The 22114-nt window shown below is 49.7% G+C and overlaps 5 protein-coding genes across 5 annotated transcripts; 3 read left to right on the top strand and 2 right to left on the bottom strand.

Moving 5' to 3' along the window:
* Positions 1 to 36: 36 nt before the first annotated feature.
* On the bottom strand, positions 37 to 3372 carry BKA67DRAFT_187048 (uncharacterized protein). The gene is made up of 3 exons (XM_046095321.1): positions 2559 to 3372; positions 2198 to 2512; positions 37 to 2144 (listed from the first exon to the last, which is right to left on the bottom strand). Exons 1-3 carry the CDS (start codon positions 2949 to 2951, stop codon positions 324 to 326), a joined length of 2529 nt encoding a protein of 842 aa, XP_045961586.1. The 5' UTR covers positions 2952 to 3372; the 3' UTR covers positions 37 to 323.
* A 1069-nt stretch (positions 3373 to 4441) lies between these two features.
* Positions 4442 to 7302, top strand: BKA67DRAFT_555054 (histone acetyltransferases subunit 3-domain-containing protein). The gene is made up of 3 exons (XM_046102036.1): positions 4442 to 4549; positions 4633 to 5248; positions 5363 to 7302. The coding sequence occupies exons 2-3, from the start codon at positions 4768 to 4770 to the stop codon at positions 6892 to 6894; spliced, it is 2013 nt and encodes a 670-aa protein (XP_045961587.1). The 5' UTR covers positions 4442 to 4549; positions 4633 to 4767; the 3' UTR covers positions 6895 to 7302.
* A 2528-nt stretch (positions 7303 to 9830) lies between these two features.
* On the top strand, positions 9831 to 12548 carry BKA67DRAFT_187140 (uncharacterized protein). Its single transcript, XM_046095322.1, has 3 exons — positions 9831 to 11082; positions 11134 to 12025; positions 12095 to 12548. Exons 1-3 carry the CDS (start codon positions 9959 to 9961, stop codon positions 12413 to 12415), a joined length of 2337 nt encoding a protein of 778 aa, XP_045961588.1. The 5' UTR covers positions 9831 to 9958; the 3' UTR covers positions 12416 to 12548.
* An 800-nt stretch (positions 12549 to 13348) lies between these two features.
* Positions 13349 to 15412, bottom strand: BKA67DRAFT_555059 (uncharacterized protein). The gene is made up of 3 exons (XM_046102037.1): positions 15077 to 15412; positions 14211 to 14591; positions 13349 to 14157 (listed from the first exon to the last, which is right to left on the bottom strand). The coding sequence occupies exons 1-3, from the start codon at positions 15254 to 15256 to the stop codon at positions 13708 to 13710; spliced, it is 1011 nt and encodes a 336-aa protein (XP_045961589.1). The 5' UTR covers positions 15257 to 15412; the 3' UTR covers positions 13349 to 13707.
* Positions 15413 to 18978: 3566 nt separating this feature from the next.
* On the top strand, positions 18979 to 22029 carry BKA67DRAFT_514153 (heterokaryon incompatibility protein Het-C-domain-containing protein; the record flags this gene model as incomplete). The annotated part of the gene is made up of 6 exons (XM_046097630.1): positions 18979 to 19102; positions 19169 to 19447; positions 19571 to 19852; positions 19915 to 20094; positions 20156 to 20703; positions 20755 to 22029. 6 exons carry the CDS (start codon positions 18979 to 18981, stop codon positions 22027 to 22029), a joined length of 2688 nt encoding a protein of 895 aa, XP_045961590.1.
* Positions 22030 to 22114: the final 85 nt, after the last annotated feature.

The raw sequence follows: 22114 nt of genomic DNA on the forward strand, positions 1-22114 counted from the left end.
TCCCAAGACTCTTATGTTAGTTTGTGAAGGATTGCACTAAAAATAGTTGGGTTTAGGAAAGTCGTCACGGTTCAATGGATTTTCGTGTGTATTCCTTGCGCTAGGTTTATAGCTAATGAGTGTCCTGTTACTGCGTATCGCATATTTGACAGTTTCGTCACTCCTTTAATTCGCTGCCCTGTCTTCTTCCATTATCACTGACCGTGGTTGTTAGCCACCCTGTTTCCCCCCAAAGCTTTTGGTTCCGCATTCGTACACTCATGTCATCCAATTCTCTCCGCATTTTTTGTGAGAGTCGACCTGTGTCAACCACTGACCAATCATTAGATCACCAACTCTGTTAATTCTGAACCGCCGTCCACATCTGCCTCTGGACCCGGAGTCGGTGGCGCAAGATTCTCGTTCTTGGTCATGATCCAACAGCTTGCATACATGTTGACACGGTCAATGCACAAACCACCCTTTCTGGAGCCCATACATTTGGCGGCAAAGCCATGACTTTCGAATTGCTTGATGTACCAGGGTTTGAGGCCGGCAGAGCGGAGCATAACGCGCCCTCCCATCTTAAGAGCACGGTTGAGCTTTGTGATCTGTGCCACGGCAGCGGTCGAGCCTGGGTCGAACCAATCCATACTGTCCATGACCACTGCGACTGTGAGTGTGCCTGGCTGGATACGTGCGATTACTTCATCGATCTCATCAGTATGAATGCGGAGACCGTCGAATGCATTGGGCCGTGATAGCCGTGCGTGCGCCTGCTTGGATAGATAGTCCGGGTGGCAGTGACGGGAGAATTTGCCGTCAAGACAAATGTAGTAATATGGGTTGTCCGCCGCAATATGAGTGGACTCGACCATAGGATCAAGCGTGTCAACCATGAATTGCCAGATAGCGTGCGATCTGGTATTCTTGGCTGTTGGCTGGGGAGCACACACAGCCTCAGACTCGGCGTGATCGGACTCGATGATGGCCAATTGGTTCTTGGGCACTCCGAGAGCGGTCCATAGGAAGGATTCCTGACTAACGACGAACTTCGACACCAACCGCGAAAGAAGCGCGGGGCGGATTCTGTGGCGCCAGATTTCCCGCTGCTCGTTCAATGTTTTGGCAGAGAGAAGATCCTTTACGGCACTTCGGCAGCCAAAGACACGCGTGATCCATCGGAAGATACGGATGCCATGCTTTGAACCTCCAGTGTCGTAAAGGCCTGTCTTTGATTTGGACAAGACGTGGTGGTTTTCAAGCCAGTACTGGAACGCACGACTTGAGAGGTGAGGTGACATCTTCGTAATGAGCAGTGAGCGGAAGTTCGGGTGCTTTCCGTCACCAAATATCTTCCAAAAGTCCTCATACGGCAGAGACGAGTATGCAGCAACCTTCAACTCGAGTAGATGGCACTGGGTTGGATTCAAGTCGACAGCATGAATTCTTGCTGGGCTTTGGAGTGCATAAGACAGGATGTTGTCTCCTGCACTGCAGATAGCCAGAACGACATCATCTGACTTGAGGTTGAGAATGCGTTCATCCACACGAGTGTCTTCCCAGGTGAAAGCATAGATGTATTCATCGTTGAATTGAGTGTGTTTTTTGAGCTGATCATCGTAGTAGATTCTCCAGTGATGGTTTTGGTAGAAGAATGACGGCAGAGGTAGGTTGGCAGACAGGTTGACAACAGCAGCATCAAATGCTTTGGAGCGGATTTCAGGGGCCGCTCTCTCCACAGCACGCGACAGGGCGTTCGAGTGGTTCTTCGGATGTAGATACGGGGACTCGGTGACAAGAGCATCGACCTTTTCCACAATTTCGTGTGGTAGAGCGGATGACATGGGTGTCTTATGGCAGCCCAACCAGACATAATAAGGGATGCGACCGAGAGTGTAGTTTCGACTGTTCACGTTTAACACAGTACCAAACCGGTATTCCAAGTAGTCTCGTCGTCCTGGCTCAAGTGCGACGCGATCAATGTCAAACCACGCACGCCAGAATGTGCGTTGGAGGAAGTTGGTATGGCGGTTGATTAAGCCGCCAGTGTAGTTGCGAAAACTAACATCAACTTTAGACTGTACATAAAAATCAACAACACCCATGATACCATCGGGTGCTAAAAGCGACGGAAGGGCGTCGATAACTGAATAGTAGTCCGGCTAGGAGAGCGTTAGTATTGGTTCTGAGAATATCCTCCACCTGGCAGGCTTACAATCATTGATAAGCTGTAAGACATGGTGATCAGATGGACGCCACCTTGGTCAGGGCGTTTCTGTGAAAAGTAACCAGCGTGAGGCGAACCAGGGGTACGGCCGCCGTCGAAGGCTAGTTCATGGTCCTCGAGGCGGAACTTCCTCGCATCTTGGCAGATAACTTTCACATTAGTCCAGCCTAGACGCATAAAGCGCTTGCGGGCTACCTCGCACAATGACGGTGAGAAATCAACGAGATAAACACTGGAGAAGAAGCGAGGCACGTCAACGAATTGTCCCATCGCTTCAATATTAAAACCAGTTCCACCACCGACCTTATTGACGTTAGCTAGAGAGGAGGACATCACGGCATAAACTCACATCAACCCAAATCCTCCTCTTATCTTTTATAACCTTGCCATCGTTTGTAGCTCTGTATTGGAGCTGAGCTGCTACTAGGGCCAACATGTCTTCACGGCCCTTGAGAAGTGCTCCTCTGGTAACGTCATAAGCACCAGCTTGGGTCTTGTAGAAGCTCTCAAGAGCATCCTGTTGGTTTCCCTCCTCATTGCCATTATGGGGCTTTAGAAAACACGAGTAGGCGAAAAGCCACAAAGCTCGAAAAAAAGTTGGCTTCTCATCGTGATTCGGAGCGCTTTTATGTTTTAGGCATGTAGAGAAGCAGAAGCTTACGAAAAGAACAACTGCTACTCCAGCAAGGTAGATTTTGGTTTGCGGGTGAAATGGTAAAACGTTACCACCAGGAGAAGCCATGATACTCTCTCATTGCTATATGTAGCAGAGGAGCAAGATGTTGAAGTGAGCTTTGTACGAGAACAAATTGGCAATGACTAAGAAGTATTGGCAAGGAAGAATGGAAAATGGAAAGGGTTCATTGCAAAGGAATCCAAAGAAAATATATGCAGTGCTTTGCCTTTCGTCCTCGTTGGACGGGCCATGTAGAAAGAATGGTCCATTAAGGGTCACTTTTTTAAATTTTCTTTTTGGGCTTTTCAACAAGCTCAGTGGCTCAGGCGATTCGTGTTCCTCAGCAGCTACGGATGCGTGCCTCAATGAATGGTTGTTCCTGTACTCTGAGGGGATCTTCGTCAACAAGACCCTGAAATCTCCTTGCCCCACCAGCCCTGCGAACCCCACACGAACGATTATAGACTGCGTGCAACTTGAGTCAATGGGAACTGTCGTCCAATCGTTTTGGCCACGAGCTACAACGTCTGGGGTAGAACACTCTCCATCTAAGTTCAAGGCCTAGTATGTAGTCGTTTTTCGGAAGCTGCTTTTTTTGCATGGGCCACGTGTAGTTACAGTAGGTTGTCTTTCGGAGGAGCATTCCGGTCTCGAAGATTCACAGACCGCGATAGGCTTTCATAGAGGCGAGGTATCCGTCATGGAAGGCTATTGATATAGCTCGCCAGGATGATGCTACTGTAACCTGTTCTACGGCCACCGAGAGAAATCAAGCCGTATGACAAGGTCCCTCTGCTACAGCTAGAACGGAAATGACTTGCAGACAGGTTGGGAGGCATTAGCCGCTGTCGGCGGTGCCGGTCCCAAACTGCTTGCGAGAAAAACAGGTCAATGACTGACGTACTGAAATGCCTCTATCCAAAGAGCTTTCTGGAGATCATTGCTGCAGTTTATATGACTTGCCCCCCTTCCCATCGGTTCGGAACAGGAAGATCATACCAATGAACGAAACCGTTCGTAACCCAGGGAGTTGTGGTCAGAGGATCTGTTTGCCATCAGGTAATTGCTTGGCTTTGATTTGGGAAAGTAGTTTATGTCCCACCTCCTTAATATGCATTTGCAAGACTATGTTCCCAACGCCTGTCAGTATTCAAATGTCAAGTTCTTGAATTGAAACAGCACGTCGGGGTAGAAAACAAGAGAGCATAATCTCTACGATTTCAGCAACTATAAAGCGGGATAATGTTAATATTGACGGATAGATGTTTTGAGAGGAACGCAGCAGTATAATGTGAGATCAGACGGGTTATTATACAGTAGCCAGACCTGTATTGTAAATGCTGGCGTTCATGCTGCTTCATGAATTTTTGTGTGTCTGTCTGTCAACAATTACTGCCCCAGCCCAGTACTGTCCAATACTTAACCTTAACTTAACCTAACCTAGACAAGCAGGCAACCTTAGTGAACGCTCTGACCCCACCCCACAGTGGAGGGGCCACTGACGCTGTATATCTTTATGTGAGAACAATTGTTCTTCTACTTTGTACAAACGGCGCTTCAATAAGCGAGGTCCTATCCTGTCCCCTGTCGCCTACCCTTATTATGTCTTGGAGAACCCCAGGCGCGGACGGGACAGCGCAGCAACTGAGTTACAATTAGATCAAGTTAGTGTGGAATCCTCCCCTTCCCCTTCGCCGTCTGGCCTTGGCCTTTCCCTTTCCCCATTGCGCCTGACACTTGTGGGCAGGTGGTCTGTGTGTCATAAGCTCAGTCGCTCCCTAGTCATCCAAACAGCACGTCAATCGACGGTTAATTATCGATTTATATCCATTTCAGTAGGTCAATTTCTTGCGCTCATCGTGACTATCATCAACTTCTCAAGATGCCTCCAGCGCCAAGCCAAAAAGGTACTGGGAAGAAGAACTCGGGTATTGTTCGTCAGCGCAGTCGCAACACCACACCAAGCGCAGGCCTTCCACCCTCAGGAAACCCGAACCTGCCATCCAGTGATTTCGTCGAGACCGAGTTCATCAAAGAGCTGAAATTCGAGTCGTTACCTTCTATATCCTTCGACGATTTGGCCGAGTCGAACGCCTCGAATGCTGCCATACCAGATGCAAAAAGCCTGGATGGCCTGATAGCCCGCCTGGAGAAGCTTCACGACACCATTGAGAGCCGAGGCGCGTTCTGCGACCGTGGAATGCGACTTGTCGCCGGCGAGAGAAGCAAGATGCATTTCGAAGACCTGTCCGCCTCTGGAAGGGATGAAGCGAAGCCGCGCCGAGATGATGAAGAGAGGAAAGCCAATAAGAAAAAGAGAAAGGCAAACGACAGTCTTGCTCCGCCGCAAGAAGGCAAACCAGGTAAGCTGCCCTTCTGGCGACATTACCCTTCCCCACCATGAACAACTCAGCCTGTGGTCCATGTTCACTGCATGCATCACCGACACCCCAGTAGTCTAATCATCTCATGTTCAGATCGGTCATCACCTAAACGAGATTCGAGCAAACCTCGTAAGCTCTCCCGCGACAACGATTCCGCCAGCTCGTCCCTCTCACCAGTTGCCAAAGAAACACCTGGGGCTATGGACGTAGACGAGAAGCAGAAGCCCAAAGAGGAGAAGGAGGATGACGATGATGAGAGCTCTGAGGATGAAGGTGCCCCTCCAAGACGCGAAGCTCCTCAATTCCAGACCTTTGGCGAAGACCCCTCCACATATCCCGATCCGACTGTATATGAGATTCTTCCAGTCACACCAGACATGCCACCAGATCAGCGGAGGGAAATATATAGTGTGGCAGTTTACCCAGAAACAGATCTTGCCGACCTCATCGCTGGCGATCCGCCTGACAAGGACTTCACCATTGCCAAGCCAACAAACCAGATCTCCTTCGGCACTTTCACAACCTACATCGAGCCCTACTTCAGAACCTTCAACGAAGAAGACCTGGCCTTCCTCAGAGAACGCGGCGACCGCGTCGCGCCCTTCGTCATGCCCAAGCGCGGAAAACGACACTACTCGGAGATATGGGCAGAAGAGGACGGTGCGATGGCCATAGACTCTACCCCTCCTGGCCGCGACACGCTGCCTCCGAACCAGCCTCGTGGTACTATCGACCATATGGCTGATGATACAGCAGAGTCCGACAAGCTCTCGGTAGGGCCAATTCTTTCACGTCTACTCCAGGCCATGCGCCCCGAGGCACGCGCTCAGTCTAGTGAAGACAAGGCCATGACCAATGGTATCAACGGCGAATTTGAGGTTAAGACCGAGACGAACGGTGAAGCGAATGGGATTAATGGGATTAATGGGATCAGTGGAGTCAACGGAGTCAATGGGGTCAGTGAGGAAGATAGCAAGAGTCTACCACCTGCTTCATGCATGCCGGAATCCAGTAGCGAGGCTTGGAAGAAAGCTACGCATCCTAAGCTGGACTATACACAAGTCGATGAGCGCATCAAGCAGGAACTACGCCATATCGGGTTCCTGCCGCAAGATGGGTTTGATGGCGACTACGATGGCCACTTCGATGATGAGGTTGCAGGCCGTTTGCGGCTGCTCCAGAGCCGGCTGCGCGACCAAATGCTAATTAATGGTGCTCGCAAAGCAAGGCTCACGGAGCTTGTTAAGGAACGAATGGCACATCAAGAGTATCAGACCATCCTTGAAGATCTTGACACCCAGGTCCAAGGCGCATACCTTAAGAGGACGCGTACTCTGGGCAAATCTAAGAAGAACAAGCGACCAGGCGGTGCTGGCGGGGGCAATTCGGCAGCTGGCAATGCCGCGGCGGGTATGGCTCGACCGGGCATCGGCGATGTCGCAAAGACTCTCATGGAACGCCGACGCCGGTGGATCGATAGCATAGGCACTGTCTTTGACGATCCCAATCTCGGCAGGGTTCCTCGAGCATCGGATCCTGACAGTTCCATTTTCAAGCCCGAGGTGATGCAGCCCTTGACGAAAGCGGAGCGACAGGTTTGGGATGAAGAAGCCGAAGAGGAATGAGCTATGTAAATTAATGATTTGTATTTGGCCTCTGTGGAAAGAACTACTGGCGATGTTTTTCACCATGATACCCTCATAGGCGTTCGGTGTTCCCTCCTGGAATTATGGTTAAAAGAGCAGTGCAGCAATGAAGCACACAGTCAAGTTCTTGGTGGAGTTGGTGGTCATTGAGCAATGAACAAGAAGTCCCTATTGTACAATGACACTCCCCAATAGCAAGGCACACTTTCCATTGTACATGCTACATGAGTTTTAGAATTATGAAACTTGTTCTATATATATTGAATATCTTTCAGATACCTTCACAGTCTTGTGGATAACACTGTTTAAACAACAGTAACTTCCCTGTTTGATCTGCTGTACGCCTCCCTGATTTAGAGTCAAATCCTAGGGGGGTCTAAAGTTGGGGACCTGCGAACACAACCCATGGCTTGTTACCTACACTAGGTATTACATCCACAAGCTCAGCGGAAGTTCATTAGAGACGCCTGTCCTAGCGGAACGGCCCACGATACTGGGCTATCCATCCGCACAAGGAAGTGATGAAGCATAAGGAGGGTTGTTTGGTTAATATTGTGCATCTATCCCATCCCACCGGACTGGTATGAGCCAAGGCTATTTACCATGTACTAGTCTAAGCTTAGGGTTGTCACCGCACCCATCTCGTGGGTATTCATTCCTTAAATGTTGAATCTTCATATACAAACTTTTGATCTCTGGGATTGGCCAGCTTGATCTTGCTGTTGAGGGGGGTTCTTTTTATTTTTACTCCCATCAAAATTTAGGTCAATCGTTCAGCATTTGTATGCTCACTTCATCGAAACAGATGTTGAATCGTTGATATTACATACACATTGGCTTGAACATCACGATATCTTGCGTTGGGTACAGGCTTATGATCGGATTCAAAGCCCGGCATATGCACTGTTCGCAAAGATCCACTCATTTAGGACTAGAAGTTCATCTTTATCATCCAACATGTCTACTGGCACCTTCATCGCTGGTCTCCTCGCGATGCCAGTGCATCACAGCTGACCGGTAAAATTGGGCCTAGGTATAACATCCAATTAAACCAAAGCTTCGAGCAAGGTATTGCAATGTGACAGCCCAGAGTGCCGCCGAGGATCCAGACTTTGGTGTCGCCTTTTCCTACGCATTTGTAGACTGTTAGAGGTCGGTGGTGGGCTCATTTATATCCCACCTGGTACTCACCCGCTGCGTAGCAAGGTTGGCTTAAGGTACGGCGACAACATCGTTGTGCAATGAGATGGCACAGGAACTGCCGTCGAGAATATCAAGTATAATGATTGTATATAAACGGCGCAGGTGTATGTTATTTAAAATCCCACAGCGGAGATGGCCATGTTTAAACGGTTTTATGGGACGATGTCAATGTGGGATGGGGAGAGGATCGTGGGAGTACTAGAGTTGACATCAGCAATCTGATATGGTCACTAAGTATAGACCGAAAATTCCCACGCCGAATTGTTCAACTCGAATGCACTGAGGGTGGCCTTTGCACTGATGTAGAATTCGACAACATAAACCTCTGGACATCAAATGGCGGATATTTCAACCACAAGTATCAGAATACTTTCAAAACTGGTGTTTGTCTTCATAGCGACAGCAAAGTTAACAATGTATACACCGTTATCAACATTCTGGCCAGCACTCCGTAAGTTAATTCTCAAAATTTTCAGTCTAGTACTAGGGACCTTCAACTTACGACGCTGTATCAAGCTCGGACACACCCTCTCCTTCACTTTCAGCACGATGAACTACACAAGAGTGTCTAATGCAACCCTCACATCATACTCTCCAATGACAACATTCAGTGGCAAGGACACCATGTTGTCATCAGAGACCCCGATCGCCAACGCCAGCACGTCTCGCCACAAAGGTTGCGGTGTCACATCTCAAGAATTATCACTGTCTACTACTCAAGGGACTTGAGTGTAATCCAAGTTTATTTCGGGGTGAGTCATAAACGCCCGAGATGACTACGCTGGCATGGAGCATTTCCGGCCAGAATTCACGGAGGCTTGGCAGATCCGACGTACCATATGGCAAAGTTTACCGTGTTATTCCCTCCCTACAGTGCAACTTTCATTGTTCAGAAACATTTGTCATCAATACTCCCTACCTACATGGTCTATATGTCCATTTTGACTGGCCGCGCTACAAACGTTAATAAGTACGGCTCGGTAATTCGCTTCGTCTGAGCGTCCATATTTCATGGTACAATGCGGCGATCTTAAGTAGTGCAAAGAGAGCAGCATTTCTCCTGTGACAAATATCGGGGATGAATCCGACAAGAAGTTTGAGACTGCCCGATTAAGTGAAGTCGTTCAGTCAACAAAAGCCGACCCGCGCCATACTGCACGCCTATAGATGATACACCAAGTCGGGCCGTGATTGGTCAATGGCTCTTCAGAAGCTCGGTGCTATCGAGCGCTGACTATTTACGATGAGTGCACATGTCTTATCGTGCATTGCGGGGTAGCGGAGCCCCCACGCAAACCGGCGAAGCGCGAGTTTTCTCTCAAGTTCATTTGGGTAAGCTTGAGAGTGAAAAAAGAAACTGCTGCTTGCTATCGTGAGTTTGAGATTCTAAAATACTTCTGTATCGAGCTTTTGCCATATTATTGTATCTGGCTCCTTGGCTTGGCCCTAGGACGAGCCGTCTTGCCAAGATGCATCTGGTTCCCAAAGAGGTGTGTTTTAGTCAACGTTACCTCGGAACGTGACGGGAGTCGTGGTCCCTTGCATTGCTATGACAGCAGGAAACAGAACCTGGGCCTTGGCTAACACAGCGACGCAACACAGATCGACAAGCTCGTCATCTCACAGCTTGGATTTCAGGCTCAAAAGAGGTTGGCACGAGGCGTGAAGTTAAATCATTCCGAAGCTACTGTAAGAATTACTCATTTCAAGATGCGTGGCTGGCCACCGTCCTGCCTTTCACTATAACTCAGCATGCCATGCTCACGCGGGAAACCAGGCACTCATCGCCAACAACCTCCAAGAACTCATTCGTGATGGTGCCCACACTGTTGCAGATCTTATGGCCCTGGGTTCGACTATGCTAGGGAGACGCCATGTCCAGCCCTCTGTGCCGTCCACGCTCCATGAGATCCAGGTCGAAGGTACGTTCCCGACGGGCACTTATCTTGTCACGGTGCACAACCCCATTGCCAGTGAGGACGGTGACCTTGCGCGCGCACTCTACGGCTCTTTTCTGCCTGTCCCAGATGCAGACTTGTTCCCATCTGCGGAACCATCCTTGTATGAGGGCTCAAAGCAGCCAGGCGCCGTGATTGCGGTGAAGGGGAAGATTACCCTCAATGAAGGCCGTAAGAGGGTCAAGCTCAGTGTCACGAGTAAAGGCGACCGGCCGATCCAGATAGGCAGTCACTACCACTTCATTGAAACGAATCCACTGTTGGAGTTTGATCGGAAGCAAGCTTATGGCTTCCGGCTGGACATCCCCGCAGGCACGTCGGTAAGATTCGAGCCCGGTGACACGAAGACGGTGACTCTCGTTGAGATCGCGGGGAACAAAGTCATTCATGGTGGCAACTATTTAGCCACAGGTCAAGTAGACCTGGGCAGAGTGGATGAAATTATTGCGAAGTTACAGGAGGCAGGTTTTGCACATCGTCCGGGACCAGTAGGCGATATGGGATCCATCAGCGCATGTGAGATGGATCGCAGTGCATATGTGACCATGTTTGGACCAACCACCGGTGACCGCATAAAGCTAGGAAGCACGGATCTCTGGATCAAAGTTGAGCGAGATCTAACATCGTATGGCGATGAATGCAAATTTGGCGGCGGCAAGACACTTCGCGAGGGCATGGGACAGGCCACTGGCAGATCAGATAAGATTACATTGGACATGGTTGTTACCAATGCGCTTATCATTGACTATACTGGCATCTACAAGGCAGATATTGGTGTCAAAAACGGCTTCATTGTCGGCATCGGCAAAGCTGGAAACCCAGATGTCATGGATGGCGTCACTGAAGGCATGATTGTGGGAAGTTGTACCGATGTCATTGCTGGTGAAGGCAGGATCATTACGGCTGGAGGCTTCGACTCACATATCCATTTTATCTGTCCGCAACAAGTTCCGGAGGCCATCGCCAGCGGTATCACCACCATGTTGGGTGGTGGTGTGGGTCCAAGGTAAGTTAATATCTGATCATAAACAAACGGCGAGCTAATACAACGTTGTAGTGCTGGAACCAGTGCAACGACATGTACACCTGGTGCCAACTATATGCGAGAGATGCTTCAAGCCTGTGATGAACTTCCGCTCAATATAGGTATCACCGGAAAGGGCAACGATAGCGCACCCGAAGCATTGCGTGAACAGGTGATCGCTGGAGCTTGTGGGCTGAAGCTCCACGAGGACTGGGGCAGCACACCTGCAGCTATTGATACATGCCTGTCCGTCTGCGATGAGTTGGATGTTCAAACCCTCATTCACACAGATACGTTGAACGAATCTGGATATGTTGAATCCACTATTGCGGCCTTCAAAGACCGTGTCATTCATACCTATCACACTGAAGGTGCTGGTGGTGGTCATGCTCCTGATATCATTAGTGTTGTCGAGCACCCTAATGTTCTACCATCCTCAACAAACCCCACCAGACCATATACGCGCAATACCCTTGACGAGCACTTGGACATGCTCATGGTCTGCCATCATTTGTCCAAGAACATTCCCGAGGATGTTGCGTTTGCAGAATCTCGAATTCGTGCCGAGACCATTGCCGCGGAGGACGTGCTCCACGATCTTGGCGCCATCAGCATGATGTCCTCTGACTCTCAAGCTATGGGACGCTGCGGTGAAGTAATCCTGCGGACGTGGAACACAGCGCATAAGAACAAAGTCCAAAGAGGTACACTGAAGGAAGATGAGGGCACTGATGCAGACAATTTCAGAGTAAAGCGATACGTGAGCAAATATACTATCAACCCAGCGATTGCTCAGGGAATGGGACATTTGGTCGGAAGTATCGAGGTTGGCAAGCTTGCTGATCTTGTAGTCTGGGATCCTGCCTGGTTCGGCGCGAAACCTAGTCTGATTGTGAAGAGCGGACTAATTGCCTATGCGCAAATGGTGAGTACACGAACGCTCCGTGCTCCGTATTCCCAGTCGCTATATATTGTTTTGCTAATTACTATTTAGGGCGACCCCAACGCCTCTATTCCAACAGTACAACCGATCATCGCACGGCCCATGTTTGCACCGCTGGTACCAAGAACGAGCGTGCTTTTTGTTTCCCAGGCATCTATCTCCTCGGGCACGATTGCTACGTATGGACTACGTAAGCGCGTCGAGGCCGTCAAGAACTGCAGGAATATCAGCAAACGCGATATGAAATTCAATGACGTCATGCCTAAGATGAAGGTCGATCCAGAAAAGTATACCGTCGAAGCCGATGGCATGGTGTGTACAGCAGAGCCTGCGGAGAGCTTGCCATTGAGTCAGCAATGGTTTGTGTATTGAGTGGCTGCTGAGAGGAGGCGACCTTAGGAGACAGCACGACAAGAAGTTGTAGTAGTAAGAGAGTATCAGCATCGGTATCTCACTGTATGGTTGTCATTCACTACCATATTCCGACATGGTTATCATCAGTCGAGGACGGTCTTTCAAGGCTCATACCACCGAAGCAACACGGCGTATGGAAAGATGCTGCAAGTCGAAAGTCATTTTGTAGCTGTCCCAGTTACTTCTAACTAAATGTCATCAACTAAGCCTTTGAATAAAACCTATGATGGTTGCCTCGTTACATAGCATTTCCGTAGACTTAGCCTCCGGCCGATTTCGTTCAAGGATTCTCCCAAGCAGACCTGTCCAGACAGAGATACCCTTCCGTATTCGTACGCAGCAATGCCAGCAAGCTTTCATTACTCAACCCGTCCCCGATGAATTGCGACTGGAAATACACCTGAAGATAACAAATAAAGGACGAACTCGGCAATAGCCTCCGTTAACAACCATATGGAAGACTAAGTGGTTTGGTACAGCGGTTTCCCAATCGAACCTCTCTTTTCAGCCGACGATCGATTGTCGAAGTTCCTACTCATCAGCAGAAGAAACAAAGATTCAAGCAAAGCTTATAAGAGTTTTGGTAGCTATGACGAATTCCTCGCGAGTTCTAAGGTGGCTAGGCAGACCGACTGTCACCACGAACTTTGCCCTGGACAACCTTTTAGGCTAGCATAATATACTATTACAGGGGTGTGTTGCTGGGTTTGATGAGCTTTAGAATATTGATATCCCTGCAAGCTTACCGTACAGCCTATCAAATCCAGACCATTGTTGCGCTCTGCTCTGGGAGAGGCGTGACCACGGTGGGTTCGGATTGCTGGATCGACTACATCGAAACAACCATATTCCAATTCCGAGACGGTTATGATCTCCACCTCAGTCATTCGTTGCACGGTTGGTTGAAATTGGGCTTTAACGGTTTGATTGTGTAGGAACAGTATGTATTTATACCTTACAACGCGAACTAATAACCTCCCCACACGAACGCCTGATCTGTACCTGAAACTCTGCAGTGAGTCATGCCTCACTCGCTAAGCAGTGTATTTCGTAGACTCATACATCCCAAATCAAAGCAAAGTAACCAGATTCCCAAAACCTGAGCTTCTCGCGGTGCCGATTCATGGCTGCACACCAACGGCGGACGTGTCCATGATAAGCTGACGTCTTTTATACACATCGACACAAAAGTGGTATCTTCAATGACAGCAGAAAAGTGATATAGGAACACTCAAGGCACGAACAGGTGCTTAAGCGTTCTTCTTCTTGCGGCCGGACTTCTTAGGTTCTTCGGACGCAGGCTCTGCTGCCTTGGACTGTCGCTTACGCTTCTTCTCAGGACTGGCGGGTGTGACAGCAGCGTTCTTAACGGCACTAGTCTCACCCTCCTCGATGCCATCAGCGGCAGTGCTCTTTCGCTTGCGAGTCTGCTTGGGCTTAGGGGTCTTGGCCTCCTCCGGCGCGGCAGCTACAACTGGGACAGAGTTTTGAAGCTGCTCGACGATGGCATCCTGGTCATTAACACCAGCAGCGGCAGCCTCCTCGATACCAGTCAAAGCGGGTTGTGCAACCTGGTTGGCGTCTGCGTAAGTGAGAGCATCTTGATCGCTCATATCTCTAGCTGCAAGGTTGCCAGCCTTATACGAATGCACGCGGGCATTGTAAAGACGAAGGTTGAATTGGTACGCGTTGTTCCAAGCCTGAAGCGGTCAGTTCATGACTCAGCAAACATGTGCTGACAAGTAAAACTTACGTTCTTTTCTAAGGGTGTCATAGCAGCCCAGCGACGCTGGCCCTCTTCCTGAACTGCACCTTTGGGAGCATCTTGGCCAAGGTCATTGGCAATGATAGGGCGGGCAGTCTGCATATATAGGAAGTAAGGGGTCAAAGGCCTCTTTGGGGCGTTGGGATCATGCTGGCGCTTCTTGCGTTCTTTCTTCTCCTCAACAGGGAGAGCAGCCTCAGCAAGCGGCGGAGCGAATCCCAAGGCAGCGCCATCAAGCCTGGCCAGAGCGCCGAGACTAGGAATGGCGTCTAAGGAAGTGGGCTCTCCCAGAAGAAGGTTGCTTTGACGGAGATAGTCGGCAGCAAAGTCTCTGAGAAGCTCCTGAATGGTGGAAAGTCGTGAGTGAACCTGGTATCAGGTTAGTCATGTTGTTCATGGTGTAAAATTGCAACTGCGGATGAGCTATAAGATAGGATCTTCATGACACAAAAGTAGCAAGGACCATGGTACTTGACTACCCCGGTGTCAGGGACAAGGCCAGGTTGACCAGACATAACCATATCAGTGGGTGGTGCAACAACGCGTCTCCAGAACAACAGTAACGCGGCATGATGGAAGTTGTCCCGGAGAAAGAATGCGATGACTGATGCATGTATTGCCCAGCACATCTCGTTCTTGGTATAAACAGGACTCATATCATGTCGAGTCGCAAGACTTCGTCATCAAAATATCATGCATGATCAAGATATATTGTGGACAGTCCATCGACGGTGAGATTGGGACTGGCATAGAAAACACGAAAGAAGCTGGTGTTGATGGATGTGCACATAGCCATGGATGCGAGGCGGGGTTTGGGGCATGGCGTGTCGAGAGGCAATAAAATATCGACTTACAGAGTCGCGAAGACGAGCATAATCGGCCTTGTTGATCACCAGTGTTGCACCGCTGTTATCAGGCAAGACTTGGGGCAGAGCAGGCGCGGGTGCTTGAGGCAGCAGTACTGGAGGCGCGACAGCTGCAGCGACTGGCGTGGGCGGGGCGGCCTTCTGATCACTCTTCTTGGGACGGGCCATTGTGAACTGTGGATGTGCTGAATATGTTGAAGTTGTAGCGTTGTGATGCTCAAAAGTTAATGGCCTGAACGTTGTCCTGAATCAATAAGGCAGGGGGTGTTTTGGGGTTCTGCAGTGGAGCAGTAAAAGAGGAATTTTCAGTGAGGTGGAAAAAGGGAAGAGAGGAGCGGCGCGGAACAGCGCCTGAGGTTGGGGGGTTTCGCATTTATGTGAGGGGCCAGGTGGTCACTGATTGCGCTGGATCAGCCAGCTCCAAGCGGGCGCCGAATTTTCGATTTTCTCACTTTTCACAGGCACCACCTAAAGGTGCCTCCACCCAACAACCCCAATCCGCCTGGGCATTCGAGTCCTCCGCTAAGGTACTTCTTCCAGCACGAGTCCACAAGAGCCAGCTTTTATTACTATGGACCAAACCCCGTTGCAAAGGCGCAATTGTCTGCTGCAAGCTTCTCTGAATGTCTACAAGTATCAGAAATTCGATTCCAAAACACCCAGTTCTTTTTATATCTTAAAATCCGGACAGAGGACAACGGTAGCAGCCTGCACAAATACCTGGACTTCATGTTGTTGTACTGACGCGCTGGGCCAGCAAAGTCTCCAGTGAGCTCATACGATTAGATCAGTGACATGAACAGCAGCCACGCACAAGACCGGGGCTTGCAACTTCCTGGCCCGGGGTACTTTTAGCAACCATTTCTGAAGGTCGTGGCATAATGACCATAACTGCCTAGCATGTCTTCTTCTTTTTCTCACTGTTAAATCTGGGGCCTTTCCATATTGTCGTTTGATTCTCTACTTTTTTCTGAGTATTTTTCCGTGTTTCAACGTCACAGGCGGTGCATCGAAACCCTGTTATTGCTGCTATCATTCCAGCTCATGTTTAGAGGGTTCATGGCGCGTGAGGGTGCTGATGTAGCGAATTTCGTGGTGTTTAGGCCATTTCATGCAAGGCTCCATTGGTGACACCCGCCCACGACGCTAACTGGCTGATTCAAAATGACGCTGCTGCACTGGGCTCAAGTTTGAACTTAGCCAACTAAAGCGGCAGTCCAATCTACACCCCAACTCTTCGGCAGCCCTGGGTCTTCTGAGGGTCCCAAAGCTTCCCACCCTCCATCTGTGAAAACATTACTGGGGAGTTTGCTTTCAAGTGCTCTCCGCTGCCAGGAGTTCCATCGATCTGACCACTACTGTTTCCTGACTGCTGCATTCACGCAGCCAGGCGACTGACTGACCAAGCTACCATCGCTACAAATCACCCCGCTAGTATCGCCCGACTCAGTTGCACGAGCTGATCTCTTTCAATTGCACAGGTAGGCCTTGCAACCACGCTCGAGTACACTGAACACATCGGCTTTGGTGCATCGCCCTCCATGTCTGGTACTTGATCGATCATGTTTCCCCTGTACCAGCGTCATTGACCGCAGCACTGAAGCTCTTTCCGTTCACTGCATGCTCCAGCACTTCCAACCCAGTGCTAGACTAGTCGACACGTCTTTCATCCAGTATCCTTCGCCAAGTTGTCGACAGAGGCACCTCCAGTAGCTATTTCTCAAGCACCAGCCGTCATGCCTGGGGAAACGCCGCTTATATAGGACCACTCCCAGCGATGCTGTCCCTCACTCTATCCCACAAGTCATATCCAGCTCAAAGCGCCCAGCGCCTGTTTCGCGACGTATGGCCACAGGTATTCCATCTTGAGCGGGTCATATATTCTCTATATTACAGTTCAAATGACGGCCCTTTACCTCATACGACGCTCTCTTCCATTCATCCTAAGCTTCTGGTATTATTCATGTAGTACTTGGATTCCATACCTTCCTGACTTGTTCAATACAAGTTACCTTAATCTCGGGTTCTTACCCACTGTGAATTTACTGCACCAAACACTCATGTCCGAGGTTACACCCGCGCAGTTTAAAATATATATATACATATATATAAAGCTTACCTCATGAGGTTGGAAGCGAATGTCGAAGCTCTTGCCTTAGATGATCCGCTCATGGTCGGTTATACACCTCGAGTGCGGCCCTGATGGTCCATTGACAGCACCTATGCCGTTCCTTCAACATCCTACATACTCGCGTGTTATAACCTACTTCAATAATTGTACAGCATAAAGCACGCAAAGTCTTATATGCATCACCAACCACTTGCATGGCATTCGATAGCGAACGTCCTCGATGTTCACCGTTGCTTCCAGGTAGGTGCTCACAGATTTCCCCTATGCTAGATATTGCCTGTTCATCATAAACATTACCTATTTTAATCCTGAGTGTGAATTCATAAAGCTTTAAGGTAGGACTAAATGGATCATAGTGTCGAATTCATGCTACTCATGTAAGTATTGCAATGCAACGGAGTCATTCTACTGATTCATGTATACTCGAAATCCTTCTCAGTTTTCCAATGCATAGTCATAGGTCTGATGGTTACCGACGAGCATCACAATCGGTATGAAAACACGAAATAATACAATTGATGTCTAGATGTTGTTCATGATTGTAGTGTCTTCGTTTAAGCTTAGGGTCGATTATAAGGCTATGTTTGAGCTCCTGCTAATTTGTGCATCCAGTGGGTTGCAAACCTATACATAGTGCTGACTTGAAAGCTGCTTTGCCGTGGGAATAGTACAGACCACGAATACGGGCCAGGCTAGGAGAAGACGCTTGATGCAACTTCTGTGTTTGCGTATGCGACAATGAAACTCATGAGAGTTGGGGTATAGAATTCCGTCGGTGGGAGGACATGTGTTTGTTCCTCATTATGGGGAATGGTCGGATTCGACAACTCAATCGAGAGATACTCTTGGTCGGGAGCAGCGTTTATGTTGAATCTTCGATAAACACTACAGTGTAGTGTGTACATGGAGTACAAATGTAGCGAGTTCGGATACACGGTAGCGTGTTGTCACAGCATACTTTAATTGTGGGAGAGTAGCCTCACACGCGAAGCCAAAGGCATGCTTCGCTTCCTACACCGTCAAATGACTGACAAACACCGCCTCGTGAACAAGCCCACTTGTTTGTGCTCTAAATGGCTTGGCAGCGCCTCGCTCAGGGCCCAGATACTCTAACCGTGAGGGGTTGGAGATTCATTCCCATCACGCGAATCTGATCTGCATTGGTGCACTGTCTGCTGCAAATCAAGACAAGATTTGTCGTGACGACCATTCAAATGAGATTAGTAGCGGTAGAAGTCCAAAAGGCAATTGCGCCATACTGCCGATTACTTGACCTCTGCATAACTATGTTTGTGCGATTGGTGTTGCAGAGAGCATCTAGAGAAGGACACGACGCGATAACGCTGCAGTATGCTCTTATCTTGTTGTTGTTGTTGCTGTGGAATTCGCGGAATGGACCCCTGCCAAACGATTAAGCCAGTACCACAACGTTTCACATTCAAACCTCCACCCATTTGTGCATGGAGCTAAAATATCCAATAGCAGAACACATTCTGCACATCGCGGCTTGGCATCGTTTGAATCCAGAAGATCCCCTCGTTTGTCGGGGGTGAGCTTTCATGCTGCCCCTCCAAAACACGTCACAGCCGCGACGAAGCATCAAGCTCGGAGGCCCCTGGATTTTTCTGTCTTTTCTTTCCGAGACCATATGAACTTGAGTCTTCTCGAGACTTGCCGTTCTCTATTTTACATCAACACCATAAACGCGATTCGATCCTCGAACTTTGCGCATATCTGACAAACGTTTGAGCAGGTCAAAATGTTTTCTTTCAAGCCCTACCCCGCCTTGTTGGCGTTGGTGGTTGTGCTGGTCTATGCCAGACCGGCTTTGGCGTTCGGTGCTGGCAATATTGCCTCTATTTCCAAGGTTGAAGGCCAAAACTGTAAGCTTGCACTCGGTCTTAGGCTGTCTTTTAGTTGTTTCAGCAACTGATAATGTTCCTCAACAGGGCGTCACGGCGATATCGAGGACACTCTCCTCACCCTTCTCTTGGCCCGTGCCGCCGGCGGCAAGAAGTTCGACAAGTTGGCCGTTTCACGCGTCTACTTTGGCAATTGGCTCCGTGATTATTCCCAGGCAATCGATGTTGGAACCGTAAAGGCTGTTTCTGCTGAGGCTATCCGACTCTTGCTTTGTATTCTCGGCTTCCTAACATTTGGTTATGGTTCCAAAGAATTCGAGGTTACTGCTGACCGCCTCGGCACTTACCGCCCAGAGGACCACATTGGTGAGTAGACCTTCACAAAATGGCGATTTGGACTCGCGATATTAGCCCGATGCTGCGTCCATCAAATATCATCCCGATATGTACTGGTTTGTGTGAAAATACGTGGCTGACCCAAGACTGAAGATAACCCCAAGGGCTACCCTGCTCCTGGCGTTGATGCCCGCGATTATGACAGGCGACTTCGTGGCCCCGTCGATGAGCGTGTTGAACTCGCCATCGATGAGCGAACTGGTCTTAAGAACTATATCGCTAATGAAAACATCAACATCATGACAACCGCGCTTCACATCCGGAAACTATTTGGTCGGTGCATTGAGCTTGGCCGCTCATACAACCGCAACAGAAACAAGGATGACTTCTACGAAGCTCTGAGATTGATGGGCACCGGTTTACACGCTTGCGAAGGTGAGACGCGTTGTCGGATGCTACTCCAGGATGAGAGGCATGCTGGACTGACACCATACTAGATTTCTTGGCCCATAGCAACTACACTGAGCTGGCTCTCATTGAGTTGGGCGAGCGCGACATTTTCCCTCACGTTGGTCGTAGCACCAAGGTTCGAATTGAAGGTGCCCGCGAGGAAGTTTACCCTTGTGTCACCGGTACTTTTGGTGGTGTGGACTTTCTGCACTCTGTGACTGGTGAAGGTATGGAATCAAAAACCTCGCTGTTTTCTCCGCTTTTGGATGAGACTAATGCATAATGTAGTGTCTGACAAGTTAACCCAGAATGAAATCGACGAACTTGAGGGCACTCTTACGCAGAACTCCAAGAATGATACCAGCTACATTGAGAACCTTTTGGACAAGATCCCGGATGGCCTTATTGGCGGTTCGGGCGACAAGAAACAGAAGATGCATGAGATCCAGGACAGTGCCAGCAGCTCTCAGCTGGAGAACACGTCAATCTCCCCTCGCGACCCAGAGGAATACACTCTTTACGTCCAGAACATTTTCAAGCAGATCATGCCCGCGATCGAGTTCCATGATGAGCTCTTGAAGAATATTAGCGAGGCTATCGAGAAGATCCCCGTCCTACCTAAGATTGTTGAGCAGCTCGAGGAGCAATTGTCCGTATGGGTCTTCTCCATTATGGCACCTCTTGTCGTTCCGGTCCTTCAGCAGGTCAAGAACGAGCTGCGAACTGGCTCTGCCGAAATTATTGCTAGCAGCGAGAATGAGCAGCACGTTGTTTTCAACGACGATGAATGCTCTGATCCTACACACTCCATGTTGTCCAAGGATCATTTCTCTAATGTGAGTATCGCTTACACCAAACTTTCAACCATGAGCTAACAGGATCAATAGATTCTGAACGAGGCTGCCGGCAAGACTGCCAGCAAGGTTGTTGCGTGGGTTGTTCCGCAGTTGATGGAGGCTTGGGATGATGACAATGTCGACATTGACCGCACAATGAACCGTATTATCAACGGTGTGATGCATCATCCCGCTCAACGCGACATGGGTGAGGATGGTGCTAGGGATTGCAGACAGATCATGATTCGCTCCGTCGAAGATTGGTGGAACCAGAAGGACGACGGTGAAAAGGACGAGTTCCGTGGGAAGCTTTCACGCCGAGGTGTTCAGAACGGGGAGAACCACAAGGAAGGTGTTCACGACACAGGTCACGGCTGTGGCAAGCCCCTCGGAATGCACAAGAACTTCGCTGAGGGCGGTACTTTTGAGGATCGCATTGCCGGCGCAGCCGCTGATGCCATCGTTGGTGGTATCACTGGTGGTCTATCAGATGTTGTTCAGTCCCAAACTGGCATCTCGTTGCCAACCTCAGGATCAGGCAGTTCTGGTCGCCGGCAAGAACAGTCAAGTGAGGGTGGTCTGGGTGGTTTCCTCAGCAACATCGGAGGTTCCATCCTCAGCGGTTTCAACAAGAATGAAACAGAGTCCTATGGCGAGAGCCGCCATGACAACAATTCCAACACTGAGACTCGTACAGAGTACGGACGCTCGGGTGACCGATTTAGCCAAGCGGAGGCTTCAAGGACTGAATACTCTGGCGGGGGTGAATCTGAGACATATCGTCGCTACGAGCAAGATGAGGACCGTCGAGGCAACACGAACACGTACGGCTTCGAAGAGCGTACTGAAACTCGCCCCAGCCGCCAAGGGGGATATGAGCAGCGTACCGAGCGTCGCTATGATGACAACGGAAATACTTATGAAGAGCGCTTCGAAAGTCACCAAGAGAGCTCATTTGGTGGTGGCCGCGAAGAGCGTCATGGCGGAGGTCGTCGTGACGATGACTCCGGCGGTCGACGTGATGAAGGGTTTGGCGGTGGCTATGGTCGCCGCGATGACGATAGGCGAGAGGAAGGCTTCGGCGGTGGTCATGGAGGTCGTCACGGCGGAGACAGAGGTGATGAAGGATTCGGCGGAGGTCGTCGAGATGATGACTTTGGCGGACGCCGGGAAGATGGCGGCTTTGGTGGACGACGAGACAACGATGAGCGTCGTGGAGATGATGACTTCGTTGGCGACGCCATTGATATGGCTGGTCGCTTTATGGGGGGTGGCGAGCGCCGACGAGATGATGATGGCGAACGCCGTGGCGGTTGGGGCTCCTAGGAGAAGTTGCGTGATTGCCTATGATATCCCATAATTATAGACTTCAGGCACAACCATTGCTGAGGCGTCGGTGTCATAGCAATTA

This window comes from Truncatella angustata, assembly GCF_020726525.1.
Source record: "Truncatella angustata strain MPI-SDFR-AT-0073 chromosome Unknown BKA67scaffold_2, whole genome shotgun sequence".
Lineage (NCBI taxonomy): Eukaryota > Fungi > Ascomycota > Sordariomycetes > Amphisphaeriales > Sporocadaceae > Truncatella > Truncatella angustata.